Source organism: Miscanthus floridulus, chromosome 10 (assembly GCF_019320115.1).
Source record: "Miscanthus floridulus cultivar M001 chromosome 10, ASM1932011v1, whole genome shotgun sequence".
Lineage (NCBI taxonomy): Eukaryota > Viridiplantae > Streptophyta > Magnoliopsida > Poales > Poaceae > Miscanthus > Miscanthus floridulus.
Window position 1 is genome coordinate 27161913 of NC_089589.1, and position 24316 is coordinate 27186228.

The window sequence follows — 24316 nt, forward strand, 5'->3', positions numbered from 1 at the left end:
AGGATGAATGCATTGGGAAAAATATCCCTGCCAGTCTCTTTCGGAGGCCAGGAAAATGCTAGGACAGATACGTGACTTTGATGTAGTAGACCTCTACTACCCATAAAATGCCATCTTCAGCAGAGGGTTTGCAAACAAGTTCAATATAGCCATCCATATGGGCTACTTGTGTATGAAAATGCCAGCTTTGCATGGCACCATCATAGTGCATGGTAGTCAGAAGGAGGCAAGAAACATAGAAAGAGCCATCTACAAATCACAGCGCAACATCAATTCTGTCGAGGCGGCTAGAAGCAATTCACCGGAGCCTCCGGACATGCCAAAGGGCAAAACAGATCTCAAAGATCAAGAAGAAACAAAGTCAGTCCCATTGGAGAAGGCAGTCCCAGACAGGAAAGTCACCATCAGAGGCAATCTGTAGAAGGAAGAAGAAGCAGACCTCATAGAAACTTTAGCCAAGAAGAAAGATGTCTTCGCCTGGTCAGCCTCTGACATGAAAGGAGTCAACAGGTATATTATACAACACTCTTGACATCAAACCCAAAATAAAGCCAAGAAAGCAGCGACAAAGGAAAATGTCGAAGGACAGAATCTTAGCAGCGAAGGCTAAAGTACAGAGACTGTTAGATGCAAACGTCATCAGAGAAGTCAAGTACTCAGAATGGCTGGCAAATGTGGTATTAGCATCGAAGAAAAAATGTGCATAGATTTCATAGATCTTAACAAAGCATGCAGGAAAGCCCCGTTTCCGCAGCCAAGGATAGATGTCTCCGTTGATAAGGCGACAGGATGCAAGCGCTTCTCCGTCCTGGATTGTTTTTCAGGATATCACCCGTGTGTGTGTGGGTCTCTCATCTGTTTTTAAGACAATGGAAAGAAGAGTTTTGAGGAGTAACAGACCAATTTATTTATTATTATTATGACCTCAAACGTCTCTTGGTAAAAAAAATATTTATCAAAAACCAACTCAAGACCTAATTCTACTATTAAGTAATTAAAGGCACCACGTTAATTCTCACTTGACGTGCTAGTCAAAAAATAGATCCTAGAAACTCTCACAATAATAAGAAACATCTAACCATTAATTTGATAAACTTTAATTGTCATCGTTGATAATAGCCATTGGATATGTTATCATTTATAAAAATACCTACCTTTGCTATTATGAAAAATACATAAAGTAACCTTTGAATCTTGCACCTAAATTATCCACATATACCATTATGAAAGATAATTCAAAATAACCCCCTAAACTTGTATATAAATTACCCACCTCTGTTATTTTGAAAAATAATTCAAGCTAACCCCTAAATTTGCATCTAAATAAACCGCATTTATCATTGTTAAAGATAATTCAAAATAACCCCCTAACATTACATCTGAATTATCCACCTTTGTCATTATCAAGACAATTCGAAATAATTCTCTAACATTGTATCTAAATTACCTACACCTGCCATTATGAAAGATAATTTAAAATACTCCCTGTTAATTTTATAAATTAACCACCTCTATCAAAATGAAGGATAATGCAAAGTAACCTCTAAGTTTGCATTTAACATACCCATATACGCTATTATGAAATAGCATATAATGTAACACCTCTATATTTTTTCTACCACGGCTATTATAAAGAAACAAATAAAAATTCTCAAATCTACATTAAATACTAATATATGCTATTACAAAATAATAATTTAACATTCAACAACCATGAAGTTAAAATTAGCATAATATTATCATTCACATGTATACATACGATAAATATTTATTTTAATAGATTATGAAACATGGAAAAATGTTCACCTACCAAATCAATAGCAATATCACCAATTATTAATTTTAATTTATATTAACACTCCATGATAATAGATTTCATAATTTGGTATTCTGAATAAGTTTATACATTTTGAATAAAAAATTATGTAATATCAATATTAGTAACTTATTTTTTACCATTCTATGTTATATAAAACAATACTACTACAAATATAATCCTGTGTTATAATAAATTCAACGTATTGAGCGTTGGCGTGCAAGCTGTGTTTCAACTTAATCAACATGTGGAAAGCAATACTACTAGGACCTAAACTCTTTTTTAGTAACATGAACAAATAAAAGAAGGCGTTCATACGAATGGTTAAAGAGAAAACTAGGATCTAGACAAAACAATTAACAGAGGTGGCAAGCCCGTTTCTGAAAAGAAGTGTGGTCGAAAAAATAATTCATAGTTTTTTTATACGAATTTGCATGAAGATAAATTTATATCAAAATTATTGACCCTGATACCATCTGTAAGACTATAACTTATTTGAAGTATTTGAAGATGTTCAGACTCTGCCTGCCACTACCAGCTCAGCTCAGTTAACTCGGCGACCATGGCCAACTATAAAGTTGCCTTCGTTCCTCATCTCAAGCTGCCGAGAGAAGCAACCGCAGTTCTAGTCGTCGCTAACCACCTCACATCTCCTCTGTTCTTCGCTTAAGTCCATTTCAGCTTGTCCGCCCCCTCCGGCGCCGGCTAGCAGCAACCCTGGCCATCAGCCCATTCACCACCACCTCCGCCAGCGTCCGTCAAGCAGAGCAGTTGCCACAAACCACGCCGGGATTCGTTCCTGTTCCAGGCTTCCAGGCATCGCTCAACAGGTTCGTTTCCTTGACGACGTATTTCTCTGCAATTATTTTTTTTATGCGTAGCTAGCTCTGCGTCCGAGATCTACTACAAACTTGTGTACTCGTTTATATATACTATTATATATATACACCAACCACAAATCTAACAATTCGGCATCTCTATGGTGATCGATGACTGTAAACCCCAGCGCGGCCTGGCCAGTCCTCTTGCGTTACTCTACAACAGACCAAGGAACTGAAGCACACAGATTATCCTCTCTCTACCGGCTGCAAACCACGCCTAGGCAGCAGGTGCCGTTCCACGCTTAGTCGCGGATCCGGCCAATCTCCAACCTTTGCAACTGCTAGGCAGCAGGTGCCCTTCCACAAACCACGCCTGCACTTGGTCCAACGTACTTCCAGTTCCAGCCATCGCTCAACAGGTCCGTTTCCTCGACGCCTTATTTCTCTGCATTCAATTTTTTTCATGCGTAGCTAGCTCTGCGTCCAAGATCTACTTCAAACTTGTGTACTCGCTTGAAGGAGGCGCGGCCGCCGGAGATCCATGCCCTAGATCTGCCTAGGAGCACAGTCACCGAAGATCCCCACAAGCCGCCACCGCCCTGCTTGCCGTGCTCCTGGGCCGCCCCGCTCGCCGCGCTCCTAGGGCCACGTGCCACGCTCGCCGCCGCGTCCCGCGCCGCGCGCTTGCTGGGCCGCGCGAGCCTGCCCCGCCGCCCGCCGGAGAGGGAGAAAGGGGTGCCCGCCACCAGTTAGCCCGCGAGAGGAAGATGAGATCGAGGTGATGTGCGGCGGTGGGGGAGAGAGAGGAGAGTGGCGCCGAGTGAGGGAGATGAGAGAGTGGGAGGGAAGGGTCGGGAGATGAGCGAGAGCGCACGGCGCCTGGGAGATGAGCGAGTAGTGCCTGGGAGGGAGTGGTGAAGGTTAGGGTTTTCATCCCGGTATATATAGTAGGAGCTAGATATTGGGCAAGGAAACAGTAGCGGGCTAGGCCGGAATTTCCGAGGCAGGCCTTATAGATGACTGCCTCGGTTAATAGATTAACCGAGGCGGTTGCGTTAGGGCAACCACCTTGGTTAATAGGCATTAATCGAGGCGGTTCTGTTAGATTGCCCACCTTGGTTAATAGATTTTAGGAGGCGGTTAATAAAAAATGACCGCCTCAGTTAATCGAGGCATTAACCGAGGCGGTCTAAAAATCTGCCCGCCTCTGAGGCCTATTTGCAAACGCTGCTCAAAATATTTTGTGTAGTAGTGCCTTCAGTTATCGTTAGATGTAATTATTCTAGTACTTATATATCTATTGTTTCAGGGGCCTACTTTTCAATAATTAGTGTTATGGTTACAGGGACCTCGGTTCCTTTACCATAAATATTACCTTTGCTTGAAACAAATCACGTGATATTTTTATCTAATTTTGACTTTGTAGACACAGAAGCAGCAATGGCGGTGGTATTGGACGCTTTAGCATCCTACCTACAACACATGCTGTTGGAGATGGCTAAAGAAGAGGTGCATCTGCTCTTAGGTGTTCCTGATGAGATAAAAAAGATGGGCATCAAGCTCGGGGACCTTAAGAGGTTCATCGCCGATGCTGACAAGAGGAACATCAGCAACGAGAGTGTGCAATCATGGGTGAGAGAGCTTAGGAATGCCATGTATGATGCAACCAATATTATTGATTTGTGCCAGCTCAAGGCCATGGAACGGGGTCCATCCAAGGATATGGGCTGCTTCAATCCCTTGCTCTTTTGTTTGAGAAATCCTCTCCATGCTCATGACATTGGTCATCGCATAAAGAATCTCAATGAGAGGCTAGATGACATTGAGAAGCGTAGCAAAACCTTCAACTTCATCAACCTTGCTTCTTATGAGGACGACAAGAAAAAGGTAGAATCCTCCCTTCGCGCTAGGCGTGAGACGACGGGGGAGGATGAGTTAGGTGTGGTTGGTGACAAGATTGAGGAGGACACAAGAAATCTAGTGAATTTACTCACAAAGGAGGAGAAAAACATACATGAACACAAAAAAGTTATGGTTTATGCTATTGTGGGAGTTGGAGGGATTGGCAAAACCACCCTTGCCAAGAAGATCTTCAACCATGACTTCATCAAATTAGAGTTCGAAAAGAGACTATGGTTGAGCGTCAATCAAGAATTTAGCGACAGTGGTCTACTAGAGAGAGCTATCACTGAAGCACGAGGAGATCATCAAGCAGCTAGAAACACAAAGGCTGCACTAGAGCGAACCCTTAAGGAAGCCCTGGAGGGGTGCAAGACCTTATTGGTGATGGATGATGTTTGGGACCACCATGCATGGGAGAAGGTGCTCAAGCCTCCATTGATAAAAGCACTTTCTCGAGGAAGCCGTGTTCTCGTTACAACGAGACAAGATGCAGTTGCTCGAGGCATGATGGCAGAGGTTCCCTACCACCATGTCGACAAACTAGAGCAAGAAGATGCCTGGTCTTTGTTCAAGAAGCAGGTTCGTATAAGTTAATTTAAGGATTTAATATGTTATGTATTCATGTGTGCACATTTGCTTCACAATCTATCTAGATAGTTGGTAGTCTTGTACATTTGCTTCATAGTCTATCTAGCTAGTCGGTCTGCACATGCCATGCCCCTAAGCTTCACCTTCTATTGTGGTAGCTTTTCTTCAGAAACAAATTTGTTTAGCACGACACTACTGCCCGATGCACATTTGGGCTAGTAAGTTATCTACAAAACCTTTAAGATTTGTTGTAACTTCCATTTAATTGTAAACGTTAGTTGAGGGTAGTTTATTTATGGAAACAAATATATGCATGCAAGGAATTCTTTGGCCATCCAGAATGTTCTAACAATTATAATGTTTATCATTACCATTTGTTATTACTGACTGAGCTTAAATTGGCTCAAGAACAAAGTGCCCCTATGTAATATTTATAATTTATAACATCTATGCATTTTCAGTAGTTTTTATTAGGTTTCTTATGCACACGGATATGCAAATTAACCTAGATGGTTATTTATTTTAGCACTAATATTATGAATCTAGGCTACAAACTACTTTGAAGACACTACTACAGAAACATTATCCCCACCAGTTTAGAAACCGCCATCACCGTCAGTTTTGTGATTTCGTAGTGAAACTGGACGGTGATGCTCACCTTGGTCTTTGAAATCGTTGAAAGAAATATAATAAAACCATTTTAAAATAGATACAAGTGACGTTTTTACATACTGCCATCTGTGTTGGCCCACACACCCCCCGTTGATGCAACATAGGCAGGTGGACAATGTTATAGGGTGAATGGACCATAATGGTATAATAATACAATTTTAGGAACCTTGAGTGTGGAATTTGCAAGTACCAAGACCGAGATGAGAATTCAGAACAAGTTTAGAGAGCTAAATGTGCAATTTACATATACTAGGACCGGGATTAGAACTCATGACAAATTTAGGGAGTTGAGTGTGCAATTTGAAAGTACTAGAACCTGAACGAGAACTTAGGACAAGCTCGAGGACCACTAGTGAAATTTACTCTTTATTTAATAATTAATCAAGAGCTAAAAATCTTCCTTAACAAACCACAAATAAATAATTATACTAACATTTTTTTGTTAATTACATTTATATCTGCATTGGGTACGCCCTTTAATTTAAATAAGTTTATAAATTTTGACAAAAAATATTATGTCATATCAATGCTAGTAATTTAATTTTAATTATTCTATATTTATACAAAATAATATTACTGCAAAAAATTTTGATATAGAAAATTCAATATCTTTAGTGCCACAGTGCAGGGCTTAGAGGACAGTTCATTCCATTCTAGTAAAATAAAATTATAATTATTAAAAGCTATAATAAATACTGGAGTGACTATGGTACATAATACAGTGACTATAAAATACAAGAGCTGGTAATTAGCACTCGATTTTGCCTCCGATTAGGACGAAATGTATATATATATCCATATTCCACATAATTAACTGGCTTAATTAGCTGCTTGCAGGTGGTCGGAAATGAAAATAATGATGAACAAAAGGTTGATACACTGAAGGACATTGGAATGTCGATTATAGCAGAATGTGATGGTTTGCCTCTCGCAGTCAAAGTAATAGGAGGCCTCCTCCTCCAGAAAAGGACAAGGCGAAGCGATTGGACAAAGGTCCTTAATGATTCTACATGGTCAGTATCTCAAATGCCCGAAGAGCTAAACTATGCAGTATACCTGAGCTATCAAGATCTGAACCCTGAGTTGAAGTCTTGCTTTCTGCACTACGCCCTCCTCCCAAAGAACATGGTGTTCTGGTATAAGCAAGTTGTTGCCATGTGGATTAGTGAAGGATTTGTTCATGGAAACTCACAGGATTTGGAAGTGTTAGGAAAAGAGTACTATGACCAGTTAATAGCTAGGAACCTTCTAGAGCCTGATCAAGGGTACATAGACCAGGTAGTTTGCAATATGCATGATGTTGTTCGCTCGTTCGCTCAGTATTTGACTAGAGATGAAGCATTGATAGCTCACAAAACTGAGCCTGGCCATACCAATAACATTAACCCACAAAATGTTATTCGGTTATCACTAAAATCCAAAGAATCAGAGTCAAATGAGCTTCTTTCAGCTTGGATGGTTTATGGTGTGTCTGAAAATGCAGCTTGCCAAGTGGATGTACATAGCAAGCCTCACTTCAGTTTCTGGTTTGTTAACACTGGAAATGGTGTGGGCTGCTTCTATCTATCTCAAGGCAGGTCATGGAAGACCGACAATGTAAAGACCAGATCCTTTGCGCAAATTTACTCTTGAATCAATCATATTGCCAAATTTTTTTTCTTCGTGAATTGTAGCTTGCACGAGACCATGTTAGGAGAACATGGAACTTCTTGAGAGTTATTTTCAGATAACAATGTATACTCGGTGCTTGCCACAACGTTACAATTATTCAGGCCTGGTATTGTGGTACATTTCAATGTGCTCCATTACAGAAAACAAAACAAAAAACATGAGTTGACTTCTATGAAATGAATTCTTACAATCTAACACCTACAACTGTCATACACTGATAATAGCAACATTGATGTACTATAAAACGCCTACAACTGTCATACACTGATGCACTATGAAACTGGAACACCCAGAGAAGAAGATTATGATCACATATCATTGTTCGGCAGGCTGGGGGATCTGTGCTTCTCATCATTAGCTATGTCCATGAAGCACATGCTGAAAATATTCATAGAAAAGCTACATGTACGGGCGTTCCACAGTAACAGTATAGCAAAAATCAATTAATCACATTATTGATTCCAACGCTTCTGCACATCAAACCACAACCAGAACATAGGACGCACTGGTCACTGAATTATATGCTAAAGGTTACATAATGGCAAGTAAATGTACAATACAGAGCTGAAGACTATCTAAACCATAGACATACCATGTTATGGTAGACCAAACACACAGACATACAATGACATGTCTATATTCATTGCAAGGTCTATTTGACTTAATAAACATATTTGGCTGAAATGAACTCCTTACTACCATCATGGTAGAGCAAACACATTGACATACCATGTTCACATGTACTGCATATCATGTGCTGGTCAAACACATCAGCACATCTATATCCTAATGTTCAAATTATCAAGGAGCAATATAAATCAGATCATGGATTCATGCACAGTCAGTGCCAACCAAGCAGAATGCTTATATTACACCAAATTAAAATCGACGCTTAGGTAGGATCATACTACAGAAAATTCATCGCCATACCAATCTAACCTTTTAGCTTCTATATCTGCTGCAGTCTAGAAAAAAAATACACCAACACACAGGACCTGTCAAAATTTGGTGATAACCAACTCTACAATGGCATAGAAGAACAGAGGGCAGCATGTTTAGATCAGCAGATGAAGCCTACATCTACATTATGGGTCAAAACCTGTATTTAGATCAGCAACCATGTAATTCGCAAACCAAAAATATTGGCATAGCTTGATGTTTTTTGCACCTAAATCTTGTTTGGCCTATTTTATCTACATTCAATACACAACTAGAAGTCCCTTTACAGAGTTGGGCAAAACAACATTACACAGGCGGCCTGCTCAACCACCTCTGTGGGAGCACCAGTGTAAATGGAAAACATGTCCATCTCTGAAATTCATGTTTATAGAAGCAGGTGTCTTACGATGCACGCCTCTGCAAATCAATAAAAGAACAGTTCCGCCTGCATCACCGGGGTGACACAGGCCATCCTCAACGAGAACCTTCTTGAGCCCAGTGCACCCTTTCCTTCTGCTACTGCAGCTTCTCCCGATCGTTCTTCTAGTTGTATTCCCCACAGTGCACCCAGTCATCCAACTACAGGAGAACCACAACGTAACAATAGCAGCAGCATCAGCATACTGGTTAACAAGAACAAATAAAATCCTCCATGTACACAAACTAGAACTGGAATGCAGCACGTATCATGGATAAATATTAAAGAAATCATCAATCTACTGAGAAGAAACATGCATGCATGAGGATCGGAGAATATGTGTATGCTTGTCTGTCAAGATCACCTGTTGGACAATATGTGAAGCAATCTCTAACAGACACAATATGTATGCATGATATCTGTTGTTCTGGTTAGTCAAGTAAACTTTAGACTTACTGATTTATTTGGCCATCACAAAAGAATACGTGCTGCCCCAGCTTTAACCAATCTGAGGTGGATCCAGGCCTAGATCGACGGAAGCTGCAACAGCAGACCCAAATTAATTCTGAGGCGTTCAGAGCAGAAGATTGTTCTGATTAATAAAAATGTGGAGAGATACATTTGGCCTCAGTTTAGCATTTTGGCACATTAATCATGGCCGCTGATAACTCGGGCAAAAGATTGCCCGAAGCGCAAAATAGTTAGCGAGGGTCATGCCATAAGCTTCTCATCACCGGCAATGCACGACTCAAATCTAAGAAGTCCTCTGTGTAAGAAATCGCCTCTGTAATCCGCGTGACACATTGCCTCTGTAATTGGATTTTCAAAGACGGCCTCATAAGAAGGTCATCTCTGAAAATGACCTTATTTTCAGATATGGTCTTTTTAACACCTCTGAAAATCTATTTATAAAGGCAGGGAGAGATTTTTAGAGGCAATGGAAGAAAATGTCGGCCTCTGTAAATAAAACCCACTGTCTCCTTAAATCATTTTTGTGGTAGTGTTGTTGTACACAGTCTATACCAAATAAGATTAATTTAGAAAGCAAGAACAGAAAAGATCATCTGATCCTGAAATTAAAAAAATAGAAAAGTGACTGTTACTTATGCAAGATGATTTAGTAATATCTCTTTCCCATATAACATTATTTAACAAACAGAGAACCAAATGTGGGTAATATATGATTAGAAGAACCACCATGGTGATGTCTGAAAACCTCTGGATTAAGTGAGGATATGGTACATTGCATCAGATGCTATATATCCCAGTGCCATCCATTTCATATAATAGTATTTTAGAAATAGACAAATATTTTGATCAAACATCATATTCTGTGCATTAAATGCATCAGCAAAGCATTGTAAGTTCACACTGTACCCAAAAACCATTACATAGGGCACTTTATGCTTGCCAGCGATAAACTAGATCATGAAAATTCTCTAGAATGAATGACCTCAATAGTAGTTCTATTATTAGCATAAGTAAGTAAGACATACGTGTACAGAACACAGGCAGCTTTCGATTTATGCAGGATAAATAACCATTGTTAAATAATTATAAGCACATAGTGGTGGAACGAATACATGACCAAACAACAACTACAGCAAAAAAAAGAATCTACTACAACATTTATTTCAATGCCTTCTCCTCACCAAACAATTATACCCTAATAATGACATATTTTGATTCGTGAACTATATGTAACAAGGAACATGAACCGTGTTAGGTGTTATTGTGTTGATGACATATAACATGATGTCGCAAACACGTTCATATTCATTGCACGGTCTACTGAACTTTCTACCAATATCTTCAGTGTTACACACTCACCAGAAATTAACTCATTACCTCATTTGGGCACGAGCGTGGCGATGCGGAGGTCGGTATGAGCGGAGGAGACGCAGTCGTCGGCGACTCCGCCCGACCGGAGCGCATCGGGGAGCGCCGCACAGGACGCGTGTGAGGGAAGGAGCGCTCGCGCAGGGCGGTCGGAGACTTGGAGTCGGCCAGTGTCGCTGCAGGTGACACGATGTAGGAGAGCCGAAGATGCGGTACTGCGACTGAGAGAAGGACTCCACCAGGACAGGGCGGGGCAGAGGCCGAGGTGGTGGCGGAGTTGTACGGCGAGGTGGCGCCCGCGCCGCCGGAGGATCGGGAGGAAGGCGAGATCTGTGCGAGGCTCTGAGCCATGTGGAATGGATGATTTGGTAGTCTCCAGAGACAAGTAAAGCACGGAGAAGGCAGGTGAGTGGGCCGCTGATAACATTCTCGATCCATTTTCATAGTGGGCCAACTGGGCTGACATAAAGTAAGGATGCAAGTGGCAGCCGTTTTGGTATTTTATAGGTCGAAGTAGTTTAGTTTGTTTCTTCCCCTAGACTAGATTAGTTGAAGGTGGCAGTAAAGACACGTGCGCAGCGCCTGATACTTTTTCCCTCTACCTAGGGTTTATCTCTCTTGCGGCGTCGCCGGCGTTGAGATTTTTTCCCCGCTTTCCTTCGACTCCCCCTGCTGTTGATCGTGCTCGGGCTGATTACGGGGTGATCTAGTATTACCGCCCGTCCTTGGCACTTGAGAGCGGCAGTTTTTCTGAAGGAACTCTGGGGTCGCGAGATTGGTTTGGCCGTGGGTTCTGACCATGGCAACAGATCGATCGGGGGCTTCGGCTAGTGGTGGCGATGGAGGACTTAAGGCTATATGATGAAGCAACTTGGGCTGAGGGAGGAGGACATGGATGACGTGGTCTTTGAATCTGAGGAGGCGCCGTCGGAAGAGGCGACGAGATGGCTGATCATAGCGAAGGTATATACGGAGAATGAGTACTCTACTTACTGGTTCTATAAGAACATGCGCTCTGCATGGGATCTGGCGCGGGAAGTGAAGACCAAAACCCTAGAACCCAACCTCCACATCTTCCAATTTTCGTGTTTGGGTGATTGGGAAAAGGTCACTGAAGGAGGACCACGGATGTTTAGGGGGAATCCGGTGCTGATGGCCCCCTATGATGGATTCACCATACCTTCGTCCATAGAGCTTGCCAATATCGATGTATGGATACAGATTCACGACCTCCCTGTCGAAAGTTGGGAAGTTCAAAACCTCGGAGAGTGCTTCTTTTGGGTATGAAGGCAACTTCTACCGTGTTAAAATTAGTTTGGATGTCAGGAAGACGCTGAAAAGCGCTGTCTCCTTGGTGAGGAATAACAGAAGGGAGCTGTTCTTGGTGAAATATGAAAAATTACCAAACTGGTGTCAAGTTTGTGGCCACCTTGGCCATGAGTTTAAGGAGCATGGCGATGGGCTTCATCCTCCATCAGCCCTAGTGTCCCAGACTGATCACAATCTAGCCGATCTGCACAAGCCATTTCCATTTGTAGCGTCGTCTTTACAAGTGAGTATTCCAAAAAAAAAATAGCTATATAGTACATAGTTGTAGTTCCGGCATAGTAGACAGTGGAAGTGGTAGCCATGCATGCTGTTTTTTCGCCAATTCATAGTGGTCTCATCATAGTCTATGTAGTCTCTTTTTTCTCTTTGCTTTTCCCATTCGGATATGGTACGATGCTCTGATGCACGTGTGTAATAAACAAACAAACAGGCTTTGTGTAACGGACGTGTGTAATAAACAAATGTGAGTAAATTGCACAGTTGATCCTTAAAGTATTACTCGATTCCAGTTTGGATCTGCAAGCTAATGAAATCGTCTTTTTAGCTCCCTAATATATTTAAGTGACATCCGAGTCCAAAATAGACACTGGAACACCTAGGAGCCGACGTGGCAACCCATGGGGCCATGATTTCAGCAGAAAACCCCCTGTCCAAGTCAAATTTTCATTTCAGCATCCTCGGCCGCTACCTCAGTCGTTGACTTATGTGCTCGGTACGGCAAAACCCAGGATTCCGGCTATGGGCTTCACGTGGACGGGCAAGGCCGGTATACGGCATCACACACCGCCAACGTGGCACTGCTTATTCCAGCAAAGGAAAGAGTCGACCTCTCCACATTTGCGTTGCATGAATCCATTGCCAAAAAGGTCACACTGTCGGATGAGAAACGCCGCATGGCGTCACCACCGGACAAGCGAGCAGGCACAACTACAGACGCCCTCTTTGCCGAGTGCTGGGGGCACTCGGCAAAGCCAGCCAAGCGAGTGCCGCACTCGGCAAAGGTCTCTCGGCAAAGATTTTATCGGCAAAAATTTCTTTGCCGAGTGCCAAAAATCGACACTCGGCAAAGCCTTTGCCGAGTGCCTGACACTCGGCAAAGTTGGAACCGAAAAAAACCCAAAAAAATGGGAATTTTTACCCAAAAAAAATGGAAAATTTGTTTTAATTGGTGGAGGCCCCCACCGGTCAGCGCCCATCCATCTTCGGCTTTTTTCGCGTCAATTTCACGGCTACGCGGCCGACGGGATTTGAACCCGAGACCTCCCGCTGCGCACAAACCTCCTCTACCACTACACCACACTGTCACTTGTGTCTGGATTCCGTTTTAGTTCCTAATATATTATACTAAACCGAGTGTAAATTGTTTGTTTGAGGCCCTAAACGAATTCAAATAAAAAAGTTGTGAACTACAAAGTTTCATAACTTTTCGAGATCTACACTTTTAGTTTAGGAAGTTTTTCCATTCGAGGTCGTTTACAAAATTTGAATTTTAAAATTTGGAAATTCAAACGCAGTTTTGCATGACAAGATGTTTTCAAATCAAAAAGTTGCCAACTACAATGTTTCATAACTTTTGGAGATCTACAATTTTTATTTAGGAAGTTTTTCCATCCGAGGTCTTTTGAAAAATTCAAATTTTAAAATTTTCAAATTCAAACGTCGTTTTTGCAAGACAAAATGATTTCAAATCAAAATGTTGCCAACTACAAAATTTCATAACTTCTCAAGATCTACAAAGTTTATTTTGGTCATTTGTTCATCCGACATAGCGGTAGTAACATTGTTCACAAATCATATATATCTCTCTTATACTTTCATGAAACTAATGAGACATATATATTTTATGAACAACGTTATTGTCGCTTTGTCAAATGAAGAAATGACCAAAATAAACTTTGTAGATCTTAAGAAGTTATACAACTTTGTAGTTGAAAAGTTTTTCATTTGAATTCATTTAGGGCCTCAAAAATTGATTCGAAAAACTAATTTTGCCGAGGGCCAAAAAAATGCACACGGCAAAATGCCTCTTTGCCGAGTGCCCAAACATAGGCACTCGGCAAAATACGGCTTTGCCGACTTCCAGAAAAAGGCACTCGGCAAACTTAGAGTAAATTGCTTGTTTGAGGCCCTAAATGAATTCAAATCAAAAAGTGGTCAACTACAAAGTTTCATAACTTTTTGAGATCTAATATTTTCATTTAGTAAGTTTTTCCATCCGAGGTCGTTTGAAAAATTTGAATTTTAAATTTGAGAGATTCAAACGTAGTTTTGCATGATAAGATGATTTCAAATCAAAACGTTGTCAACTACATAGTTTCATAACTTTTGGAGATCTACAATTTTCATTTAGGAAGTTTTTCCATCCGAGGTCGTTTGAAAAATTCAAATTTTAAAATTTTAAAATTCAAACGTCGTTTTTGCATGACAAGATGATTTCAAATCAAAATGTTGCCAACTACAAAATTTCATAACTTATCAAGATCTACAAAGTTTATTTTGGTCATTTGTTCATCCGACATAGTGGTAGTAACATTGTTCACAAATCTTATATATCTGTCTTCTACTTTCATGAAACTAATATGAGAGATGTAGATTTTATGAACAACGTTATTGTCGCTTTGTCAAATGAAGAAATGACCAAAATAAACTTTGTAGATCTTGAGAAGTTATACAACTTTGTAGTTGAAAAGTTTTTCATTTGAATTCATTTAGGGCCTCAAAAATTGCTTCGAAAAACTGATTTGCCGAGGGCCAAAAAAATGCACACGGCAAAAAGCCTGTTTGCCGAGTGCCAAAACAAAGGCACTCGGCAAAATACATCTTTGCCGAGTGCCAGAAAAAAACACTCGGCAAAGACGTATTTTGCGGTGTGCCAAAAAATAGCACTCGGCAAAATACATCTTTGCCGAGTGCCAGAAAAAAAACACTCGGCAAAGACGTATTTTGCCGTGTGTTTTTGTTTGCCGAGTGTATTTTATTTGGCACTCGGCAAACACGGTCTTTGCCGAGTGCCCGATAAAATACACTCGGCAAAGACTCCGGCACTCAGCAAATCGCCGGTTTCCCGTAGTGAGGTGGGCCAGAGCGCCAGGCCAGCCATGTTGCCGCTAGCCTGGTGTGCTGTGTGCTCACGCAGGGCAGGATGCCGTGCCGCCATGCCACCCAAATAAGCAAGCCATATAGTGTGAAGAGGGACAACGGCTACACTAAGATTTTCCTAAAAAAAAAATGGCTACACTAAGATGAGAGTGATAGGAAAGAGAAGGGAGAGGTCGTAGCCACAGCATCGTCCTCCGTGGCCATCTTCTCCGGCGTGTGACTCGTTTGGTGTAGGTGAACAAGGTAATAGCAGCAGATCTAGCCATATGTGCAACCACTGGATTGATGAGGTAACAGCATCGAATTGTATGGTGGATCAATACTGGATCCGGTTTCATTTGGACCGTAGAACATCTACTGCCGTTTGTTCTTTGTCTCCATATTTTAAAATTTGGTGGTAGCAGATATCCTAATGCATGATAATTCTCAATATGAGAATTTTTGTTCCTTGCGAAAAAAAGTCTTTTCCACCAAGACAGAACGAGTAATATATAAACGACTAAAAAACAGGAATATAGACAAACAGTGACGCCACCGTTGATGGTGACATTATTTTTTACTATATATCCGAAGGCACAGACACACCTCGAAGACGAACAAACTTTGGAAAATACGAAAAATAGATCAGAAGACAAATGAACGGAGAAGGCATGCTGCAGAACTTGGATATATGACAAGTTGATAACAATAACCAGACACTCATTTCATCACTTTGGCATGAAATCTCCAACCCCATCGCGTACGTGCACTTTCTTATGCAATATCCATGGTAACTGATGCATCACCTGCAGATTAATTGAAAGCCATTGTTTCATATCAACGGAGTTCCATATATAATGTCACATAGTGATACTATAATAGTAACAAAATGAAAAGAGTGAAGCGAGAGGTTCTTCTTACGAGAAGGCACCGGCCATTCGCCCCCGCACACATCCATCACTACGCAACCTGTACCAGTTCCACAATATTCGACACTACCGATACCCAAGTCAACGCACCGGTTAAAATGGTATTTTTGGTGGGCGTTTGCGCAGCACCAGATGGCTTTAGCTTCCACCGGAGACTGCTCAAGGACGAGACCCAGGACGAGAAGAATGGTGATGAAACACTTGAGCTGTCCTTTGCCTTCCATCGAGGAGTTTTCAAGGAGCAAAGAGGGCCAACTCGTGTATATGTTCGGATGATGTGTGGGTGAAGAAGCTTGAGGAGCTCAATCTAGCTTGGCACCTATTTATAGGGGTGAGGATGTTGGTACTCAAAATAAACTTGTTGACATAAATCATTATCACTGCTGCCCTATCATGTTTATATCCATCACTTTCATGTGTTCATATCCTGATGGGCAAACTTTACCTTATTGGTGTTCTACGCAATGTCAGCAACGCGACATCGTCCTTGGAAGTTCAATGATCCTAATGACATCTACATGGTTGTTAGGACTAACATTCTTTGCTTTCATATAAGGTTTAGTCCAATGGATGGGGCAAGCAGGGTTTGGGTGAGTTAGTACATAAAAGTATACATTAAAAACCATACGAACATTAATTTAACATGCAAGAAATCAAGAAAGCAAAGCTATTGAAGATAGGATTCGAAATTTACTGAATTATATCATGGCCCTCTTGGAAGGGCAGCATGAGGAAGGAAGCCACCAGGCCCAGCGATAAAAATGGGGAGCCACTAGAGACGTGTGGACCTAGCGGCATAAAAGCAGGGAAGTGCCGCCAGCATTTGCTAATGGAGCTAGAGCCATATATTGCCAACCGATGTTGCACTTCACACTAGCAATCACAATTTTAGAAATGCTCATCCGTGCAGGCTAGGCACGGATAAACTGGTGTATGAGTGCTGGTGCCAAAACAAGCAAGGAGGTTGATAGATTCAAATACTTTGTTGTTGGCTTGAGGGAGCATTGAAAGAGGACACATAACGTTGGGGACATTAGGAGGTTATTGGCTTCAAATAAGAGGAGAGTATGGCCAGTCATACTTGGTTGCATTATTGACTGTATGCATCGTATATGGAAGAATTATTCGACAGCATAGGAAAATTATTTACCTAGCCTAAAATTACATAGATTAGCACTAAAATTATAATCATTGATTTATTACTAGCCTCCATTTGTTTTGCTCGCCAACAATATGTGTGGTACCATGTGCGGCTATTATCATCATTGTCCTAGTGTCCTACCCATATTGATATCCATCACTTTCATGTTTAGATATTCTGATAGTGAAGTCTTACATTATTGGGTTTTCTTCACGTCCACGGTGCATTGGTTTTATGCATTTTTTTAGTATTTGTCGCACATGGTTGTTACGTCTAACATTGTTTGCTTTGGTAAAAGGTTTAGCCCTATGCCAGGAAGATCTGTAATCATATCAAACAAAGTATCAAAAGAAAATATGGTTGAGTGTCAATCAAGAATTTAGCGATGCTGGTCTATTAGAGAGAGCTATCACTGAAGCACGAGGAGACCATCAAGTTTCTCATAACGAGACACGATGCAGTTGCCCGAGGCATGACGGCAGAGGTTCCCTACCACTATGTCGACAAATTAGAGCAAGCAGATGCCTGGTCTTTGCTCAAGAAGCAGGTTCGTATAATGTAATTTAATGATTTAATATGCTTCATATTCATGTGTGCACATTTGCTTCACTATCTATCTAGATAGTCAGTAGTCTTGTACATTTTGGTTCACAATCTATCTAGCTAGTCGGTCTGTACAGGCCATGCCCCTAAGTTTCATGACCTTCTATTGTGGTAACTTTTCTTCGCAAAAAAATTTTGTTGAGCAAGTACGGCACTACTGCTGCATACATGTGCGCTCGTAAGTTATCTACAAAACCTTTAAGATTTGTTGTGACTTCCATTTGGTGATGCTACTTTGCTGTGGTCATTGAGAATGTTCCAACAATTATAATCGTTATCATCATCATTCTTATTAGTTTTATTACTGACTGAGCTTAAATTCGCTCAAGAAGAAAGTGCCCCTATTAGTAATTATAACCTATAACATCTATGCATTTTTAGTTATTAGGTTTCTTATGCACACAGCTCTATGCAAATTAACCAGATGGTTATTTATTTTAGCACTAATATTATGAAATCTAGGCCACAAACTACTTTCAAAACACTACTATAGAAACATTATCCCCACCGGCTTAGAAACTGCCATCACTGTCGGTTCTGCGATTTGGAAGTGAAACTGGGCGGCGATGTTCACCTTCATCACCATCAGGATGAAACCGATGATGAAAATGTAATAAAAACATGTTAAAATACATACATGTGACGTTCGTGCTTACTGCCATCCTTGTCAGCTCGCACCGTCCATGCCTACCGTGTCATGTGCCTATCCGCATCCGCCTCCGCCTGCACTCATTGAGTCTGCTACGCCCGACAAGTGCACCCGTGCCGAGGACCGCCATGACAATGGGGTGTGGCGGGCGCGTCCGCCTCACTGCCGATGGCGGATCCGAGTCAGGATTGCCTACTGCACCACCGAGGACCACCAAGGAGTCCCTCGCCTGTGCTAATTGCAGATCTAGATCAAGGGCGACTGTCCCGGTGGGGAGAGAGTGCTAATGTACTAACATTAAATACACAATATTACTAATACCTATGGTCGCACCTCTTTAGATGGTCACTAGTTTAAGGTTTAACCACCAAAACATACGTACATCGGAGAACCCACCAGGCACAAAACCACAAGTTATATTGGACCTGTCTGGTATGGCTCTGACTCTAGCTCCCATAGCAGATTCGACGGAGGAGCCGCAGCCATTTTTTCTATAGAAGCCAAAGCTGCAATTTGTGGCACTTCCCTCCGGCTTCACACTACTACAAAATGATTTTATGAGACACTGCCTAAACATTATCTGAAACGGTTACAAATCCAACCTCTTCGTAAAATACCTGGCGACTAACAGAGGCGGTCATTTTATTTACTGCGGCACCAAAAAATGACTGCCCCACAAAATCAATTTACGGAGGTAGTCAGAAAATGCTCGCCTCCGAAATGAATTTACGGAGGCGGTCGTTTTAAAACAACCGCCTCCACAAATGGTCTATTTTCGGAGGCAGTCGTCATAAGGCACCTGCGTAAACCCATTTTCGGAGGCAGGCACACTATAAGTCCAGCCTGTGTTAATATAGCCGAAGCCTAGCGCGTGGCCCATTTCTCAATATTGGGCCTGTATATATACATTGCCTTATGGTTTCAGTGTTACTCATCCTACCCCAACTCTCTCAGCCGGCTCTCAAGGCGCCCTCTCTCTCTTCTAGGCAAAACCACAGGCAGGGGCTCGCACAGGCGACTCCCTGTCCTCCCTCTCCATCGGCTCCCTCTCCTCCCTCTTCTCTTTCTCCTCCCTCCGTAGGTGGTGGAGGTGTGTGCATCGTGTTGGAAGCCCAGCGGTGGCAGCGGGGAGGCGGAGGAGGAGGTTGGCCGCATCCAGGAGAAGGTCAGTCGGATCTAGGTGGAGGTCGGCTCCATCCCCTTCTTCCTCACCGTCGGCGGTTGCGCGGTGCCATGGTGGCATGGGGCCATGCCCAGATCCAGCGAGGAAGAGGCCGGCCGTGCCCAGATCCGGCGGGCGCTCCTATAACGTGTGTGGCCGGGCACCCACGCAGCGTGTGGACACGGTGGGGCCCCGCACGTCCTATGGGCCTCCTCCGAATGCGATGGCAATTACTATCGGAAACCGGCTCTTTGCCGAGTGTGTTTATGTTTGCCGAGTGCATTCCCTCGGGCACTCGGCAAACAAGCTCTTTGCCAAGTGCTATAAAAAACACTCGGCAAAATAATTGCACTCGGCAAATAAACTCTTTGCCGAGTGCTGAAAAAAAACACTCGGCAAAGAAGTAAGTTTGCCGAGTGTTTTTTTTTGGCACTAGGCAAAGAAATAAGTTTTTTCCCTCTTGTAACCTTGAAACTTTTTCTGCACTTCACATAGAACATGTGGTACTCCATGTTAAAATTTGGTATATTTCTGGATCTGTTTGCTATATTTAATTAATTTATTGCATTTCAAGCAATTTTTTGAACCAAGTCAAATTTGAACTGCAAGTGATTCAAATAATAAAATAAAATGAGTATAAAAATGATATTCATGTTATTGAGTCCAGTGTGAGGCCGTACCCGGGAAATAAAAAGAAATTTCGAATATCTTGTTCAGGAAACATGACCACGAACGTGTGGTCGAATGGTTTTTAAATTCTAAAAAGCGCAAACAAAGTCTGAAAATCATGAGATTTGTCATGATGTGATGATATCATAAGTGGAGGCTATGGTAAAAAATTGAGAAGGTTTTGCATAATTTGTCACGTACGATGTTGACAAACCGAAGCATCTCAGAAGAAGAATCGTAACGTTGAGAAGAGATCGGTAAGATTTGGAGTCAAAGTCACGATCGAATTGGCGTTTGACTTCAAAACTTTTTGTATAGGCAATAGAGAACATAGATTGTTTCATGTGAAATTTTTGTAATTTTTTGTATCCGTTTGAGAATTTTAATTTATTAAGTGCAATTATAGAATTTTAATTGATATAAATTAAATTTGAGCTGTAACCCCATAAAATAAAGGAATCATATTTATAGAAAAATCATATATATATATATATATATATATATATATATATATATATATATATTGTTGAGTCAATTTGATAAGGTATTTTCAAAGTACATCGAACAAAAAAAGGAAAAACACGTTATGGAAAACAAGGAAATGAAAAAATATTTAATATATTTGCCGTGTGCCCCAAACCTTGACACTCGGCAAAGCCATCATTGCCGAGTGTCCTAGCTCCACACTCGGCAAACTCAACACTTTATAAGCTTAAAGAAACACGTTCCGTCACGTCAGTCGATCCATATCTCCAAAATCGAGCTCTCCCATTGGCCCGAACCTCGTCTCCCTGGATCCCTCCCCTCTTATCCCTTCCCTCTCCCTCTCCCCTGATCCATTCCTCTCACCTCATCTTCCAAGGGGCAAGGGGCAGGAGGGCGGTGGCGGGCGCGGGACATCGGCCGGCGGTGGGCGGCATGGCACGGCGGCCACGGCCGGGCGCGCGGGGCGGGCACACGGGGCTACGCGGGCGCGGGACACCGGCTGGCGGTGGGCGGCGCGGCACGGCGGCAGGAGGTGGCCACGGCCGGGCGCGTGGGGCGAGCAGGCGTTGCGGCGCGGGCGGCCGGGGCCGAGGCCGTGGCGGCGCGAGCGCGGGACAGCTAGCGGTGCGCGGCACTGCATGGCAGTAGGAGGCGGCCACGGCCGGGCGCGCGGGGCGGGCGGGCAGGGCGACGCGGGCGGCCGGGGCCGAGGCTGTGGTGGCGCGTGCAGGGCGGCGGGAATGGCAGTGGGAACACTAGGACACAGCCGCCGACGCACGCTTGTTGGACGCCGAGCGGCCACCGGTGCGGACCACGCCGGACGGGGACGGGCACGGCGTGAGCAGGCTTTTTTTATTTTCGCAAAAACCATTGTTTGCCGAGTTTTTTTTTCCATCGAGACTCAGCCAACAAGACATATTTGCCGAGTGCTTATGCCATTAGACACTCGAAAAATGTGCCATGAACGTCTTCTCGCCGTCACATTGCTTTTTTTTGCCGAGTGTCGGTTTTATCACTTGACAAAGTCTTTGCCGAGTGCCCGATAAAAAACACTCGGCAAAGAAACGTTTGCCGACTCTGTGTACGCTGAGTGCCGTTTGTCGAGTTTAACACTCGGCAAAGCCTTTGCCGAGTGTTTTTTGGGCTTCGCCGTGTGACGTGGGCACACGGCAAACTTCCAGATTCCGGTTGTGAATGGTGGTGGTGCGGACACAGAGCGTGGCAGCACAGACACGATGGCGGCAGGCTTGATTGGGCTTGATGGTGGGCTCAATTGGGCTCGCTCGGGCTTCTTTTTTATTTTTTTAAATCGATTAACGGAGGCAGGCACCTTAAGACGCCCGCCTTCATTAATAGATTAACTGAGGCGGGCAAAGCAACCGCCTCCGAAGCTTTGCCCGCCTCGGTTAACCCAAAACACCCACCTTGAAAACGTTTTCTGTAGTAGTGTCGACTCGTCATGGGAGCACCCGAGGGTGGAGCCATGCCAAACAAGCACATAATATCTCCTAGCCCCAGGCTCCACAGTCTGATCCGAATCAGCAATTTATAGCACGGTCTATAAAAGCCAATCAGTACTGAATAGCTATTTAATGATGGGAATATAGACTTTTCTCTTGTTACTTAATTTATTTTGTCCTAAATTTTTGAAAGAACTAATACTCAGTGACGGAGTACAATTAACTTTTGAACATCTAATTGAGTTAGAAACATTAAACTTAATAATATTATAATTTTACTAGATCCTGTAATCATGCCTCACTAGTCTCGTCTCTAGAATGGTTAGAAAGCTAAGATTGTCCCAGCAGATCCATATATCAGCTAAGGATACATGGGATATCACATTCGGTTTACCTGCATCCAAGAGAATGAATAACGGAAAAATAATGTAGCTTCTATAGGTCAAGAGCTAGTGTGTACATAGTTGCGGGTTAAAAAATATTCCATTGACATGGTTTTTTATTTGGCCCTGAAAACATTTCCCTTCCTATATGACATCGTGTTCATTTTTATGACCAATTTAACAGTTTCTATAGGTAACACCGTTAACAGATAGGAGAAAAAACATTTTGCCCCAAATGTCTACGCTACTACAGAAAGTTCATCACTGCCGGTTCCAGACCCCGCTTCACCTACGGTTTTGGTCCCTCGGCAGTGAAAGTCGACGGTGATGGGAACGGTCATTACTGACGGTTGGGAACCGGCGGTGATGACAGGTTATCACCGCCGGTTCGTGTTACCAGCCGTAAGTGATTTGGATTTGCCAAAATCAAAATAATGAGCCAAAAAATAGCAAAAAAAAATGTTTTAATCCTGGGAGGCCCAACCAGAAGTCACAAGTCACGCGGCATTTCACACAAAAATCCACGCATTGCGCGGTCTAGGATTCAAACCTGGGACCCGTGCCCCCACCCATAGCTGCTCTAACTACTCCAACCCTAGGGCACTTGTGTATATATGGCATATTCATTTTCCTAGTATACACTTCTCAGGATTTTGAATTGAATATTTAGGACCTTAAATGATTTTAGATGAAAAAGTAATCAATTATAAAGTTGTTGTTCTAATCGAGATCTACAACTTTGATGTTGGTAGTTTCTTCATCCGATGTCGTTTGAATAATTTGAATTTCAATGTGTGGGAACTTCAGCCATACTTTTGTGACCCCAAATAGTTTCAAACGAAAAAGTCATCAACTACAAAGTTGTAGTTCCCGAGATCTAAAACTTTGATTTTGATCAATTTTCCATCCGAGGTCATTTAAAACATTTGAATTTCAAAATTTTAGAACTTCATATATAAATTTGAGACCATAAATGATTTTAATGAAAAGTTATCAACTTTGAATTTTAAAATATAAGAGCTTCAAACATACTTCTGGGACCGTAAATAATTTCAAATAAAAAAGTCATAACTTTGATATAAAGTTTATATCCATCCAACTTTGTTCGAAAAACTTAAGAATTTTATTGTGCTGCAGCATAATTCATCACCGCCAGTTCAAATTACGAACCGTCAGTGAAATTATTTTCACCACCAGTTGATACCACAAAAAGGTGGTAGAAATGGGTCGACCATCACGATCGGTTGGTCACACAAACTGGCTGTAATGATAGGTTATCACCGCCGGTTCGTGTTACCAGCCGACGGTGATAATCACCCTCATTTTCACCAACGATTCGTAACTCGAACCGGTGGTTTTCAGCAAACTGATGGTGAAAGTGGCGGAAGTGATTATCAATTCTATAGTAGTGCTAGTGCAGTAGCTTGAGCCCACGTCCCAGCAAATCCTCTATTTTGTATTTTGTCTCAGAACCAGTTCGGCACAGCTAAGCCCGACAGCATGTCCCATGTCTGGTAACTTCATGGCTGGTATAGTTGCGACATGATTCGTGCTATATATATATATATATTTTCGGTTATTAACATAAAGTAGAATCAACCTACATACATAAGGATATATTTATTAATGAGTAAATTTCACTGTAGGTCCCTGAATTTGTTCTAAGTTCTCGACCAGGTCCCTGTACTTTAAAATTGCAAATGCATCTAACTAAACTTGTCCTAGTTCTTGTCTAGATTCTGGTACTTTCAAATTGCTGCC

At 42.2% G+C, this 24316-nt stretch overlaps 1 protein-coding gene across 1 annotated transcript; it reads left to right on the forward strand.

Annotated features, from left to right (window-relative positions):
- The first annotated feature begins 4077 nt into the window (after positions 1-4077).
- Positions 4078-7399, forward strand: LOC136488289 (putative disease resistance protein RGA3). The gene is made up of 3 exons (XM_066485274.1): positions 4078-5118; positions 6637-7077; positions 7283-7399. Exons 1-3 carry the CDS (start codon positions 4078-4080, stop codon positions 7397-7399), a joined length of 1599 nt encoding a protein of 532 aa, XP_066341371.1.
- Positions 7400-24316: the final 16917 nt, after the last annotated feature.

Coding starts and splice junctions, on each gene's coding strand:
- LOC136488289 (XM_066485274.1), top strand. CDS start 4,078: ATGGCGGTGGTATTGGACGCTTTAGCATCCTACCTACAACACATGCTG. Junction 5,119..6,636: donor GGTCTTTGTTCAAGAAGCAG/GTTCGTATAAGT, acceptor AGCTGCTTGCAG/GTGGTCGGAAATGAAAATAA. Junction 7,078..7,282: donor ATCAAGGGTACATAGACCAG/GTAGTTTGCAAT, acceptor CTGAAAATGCAG/CTTGCCAAGTGGATGTACAT.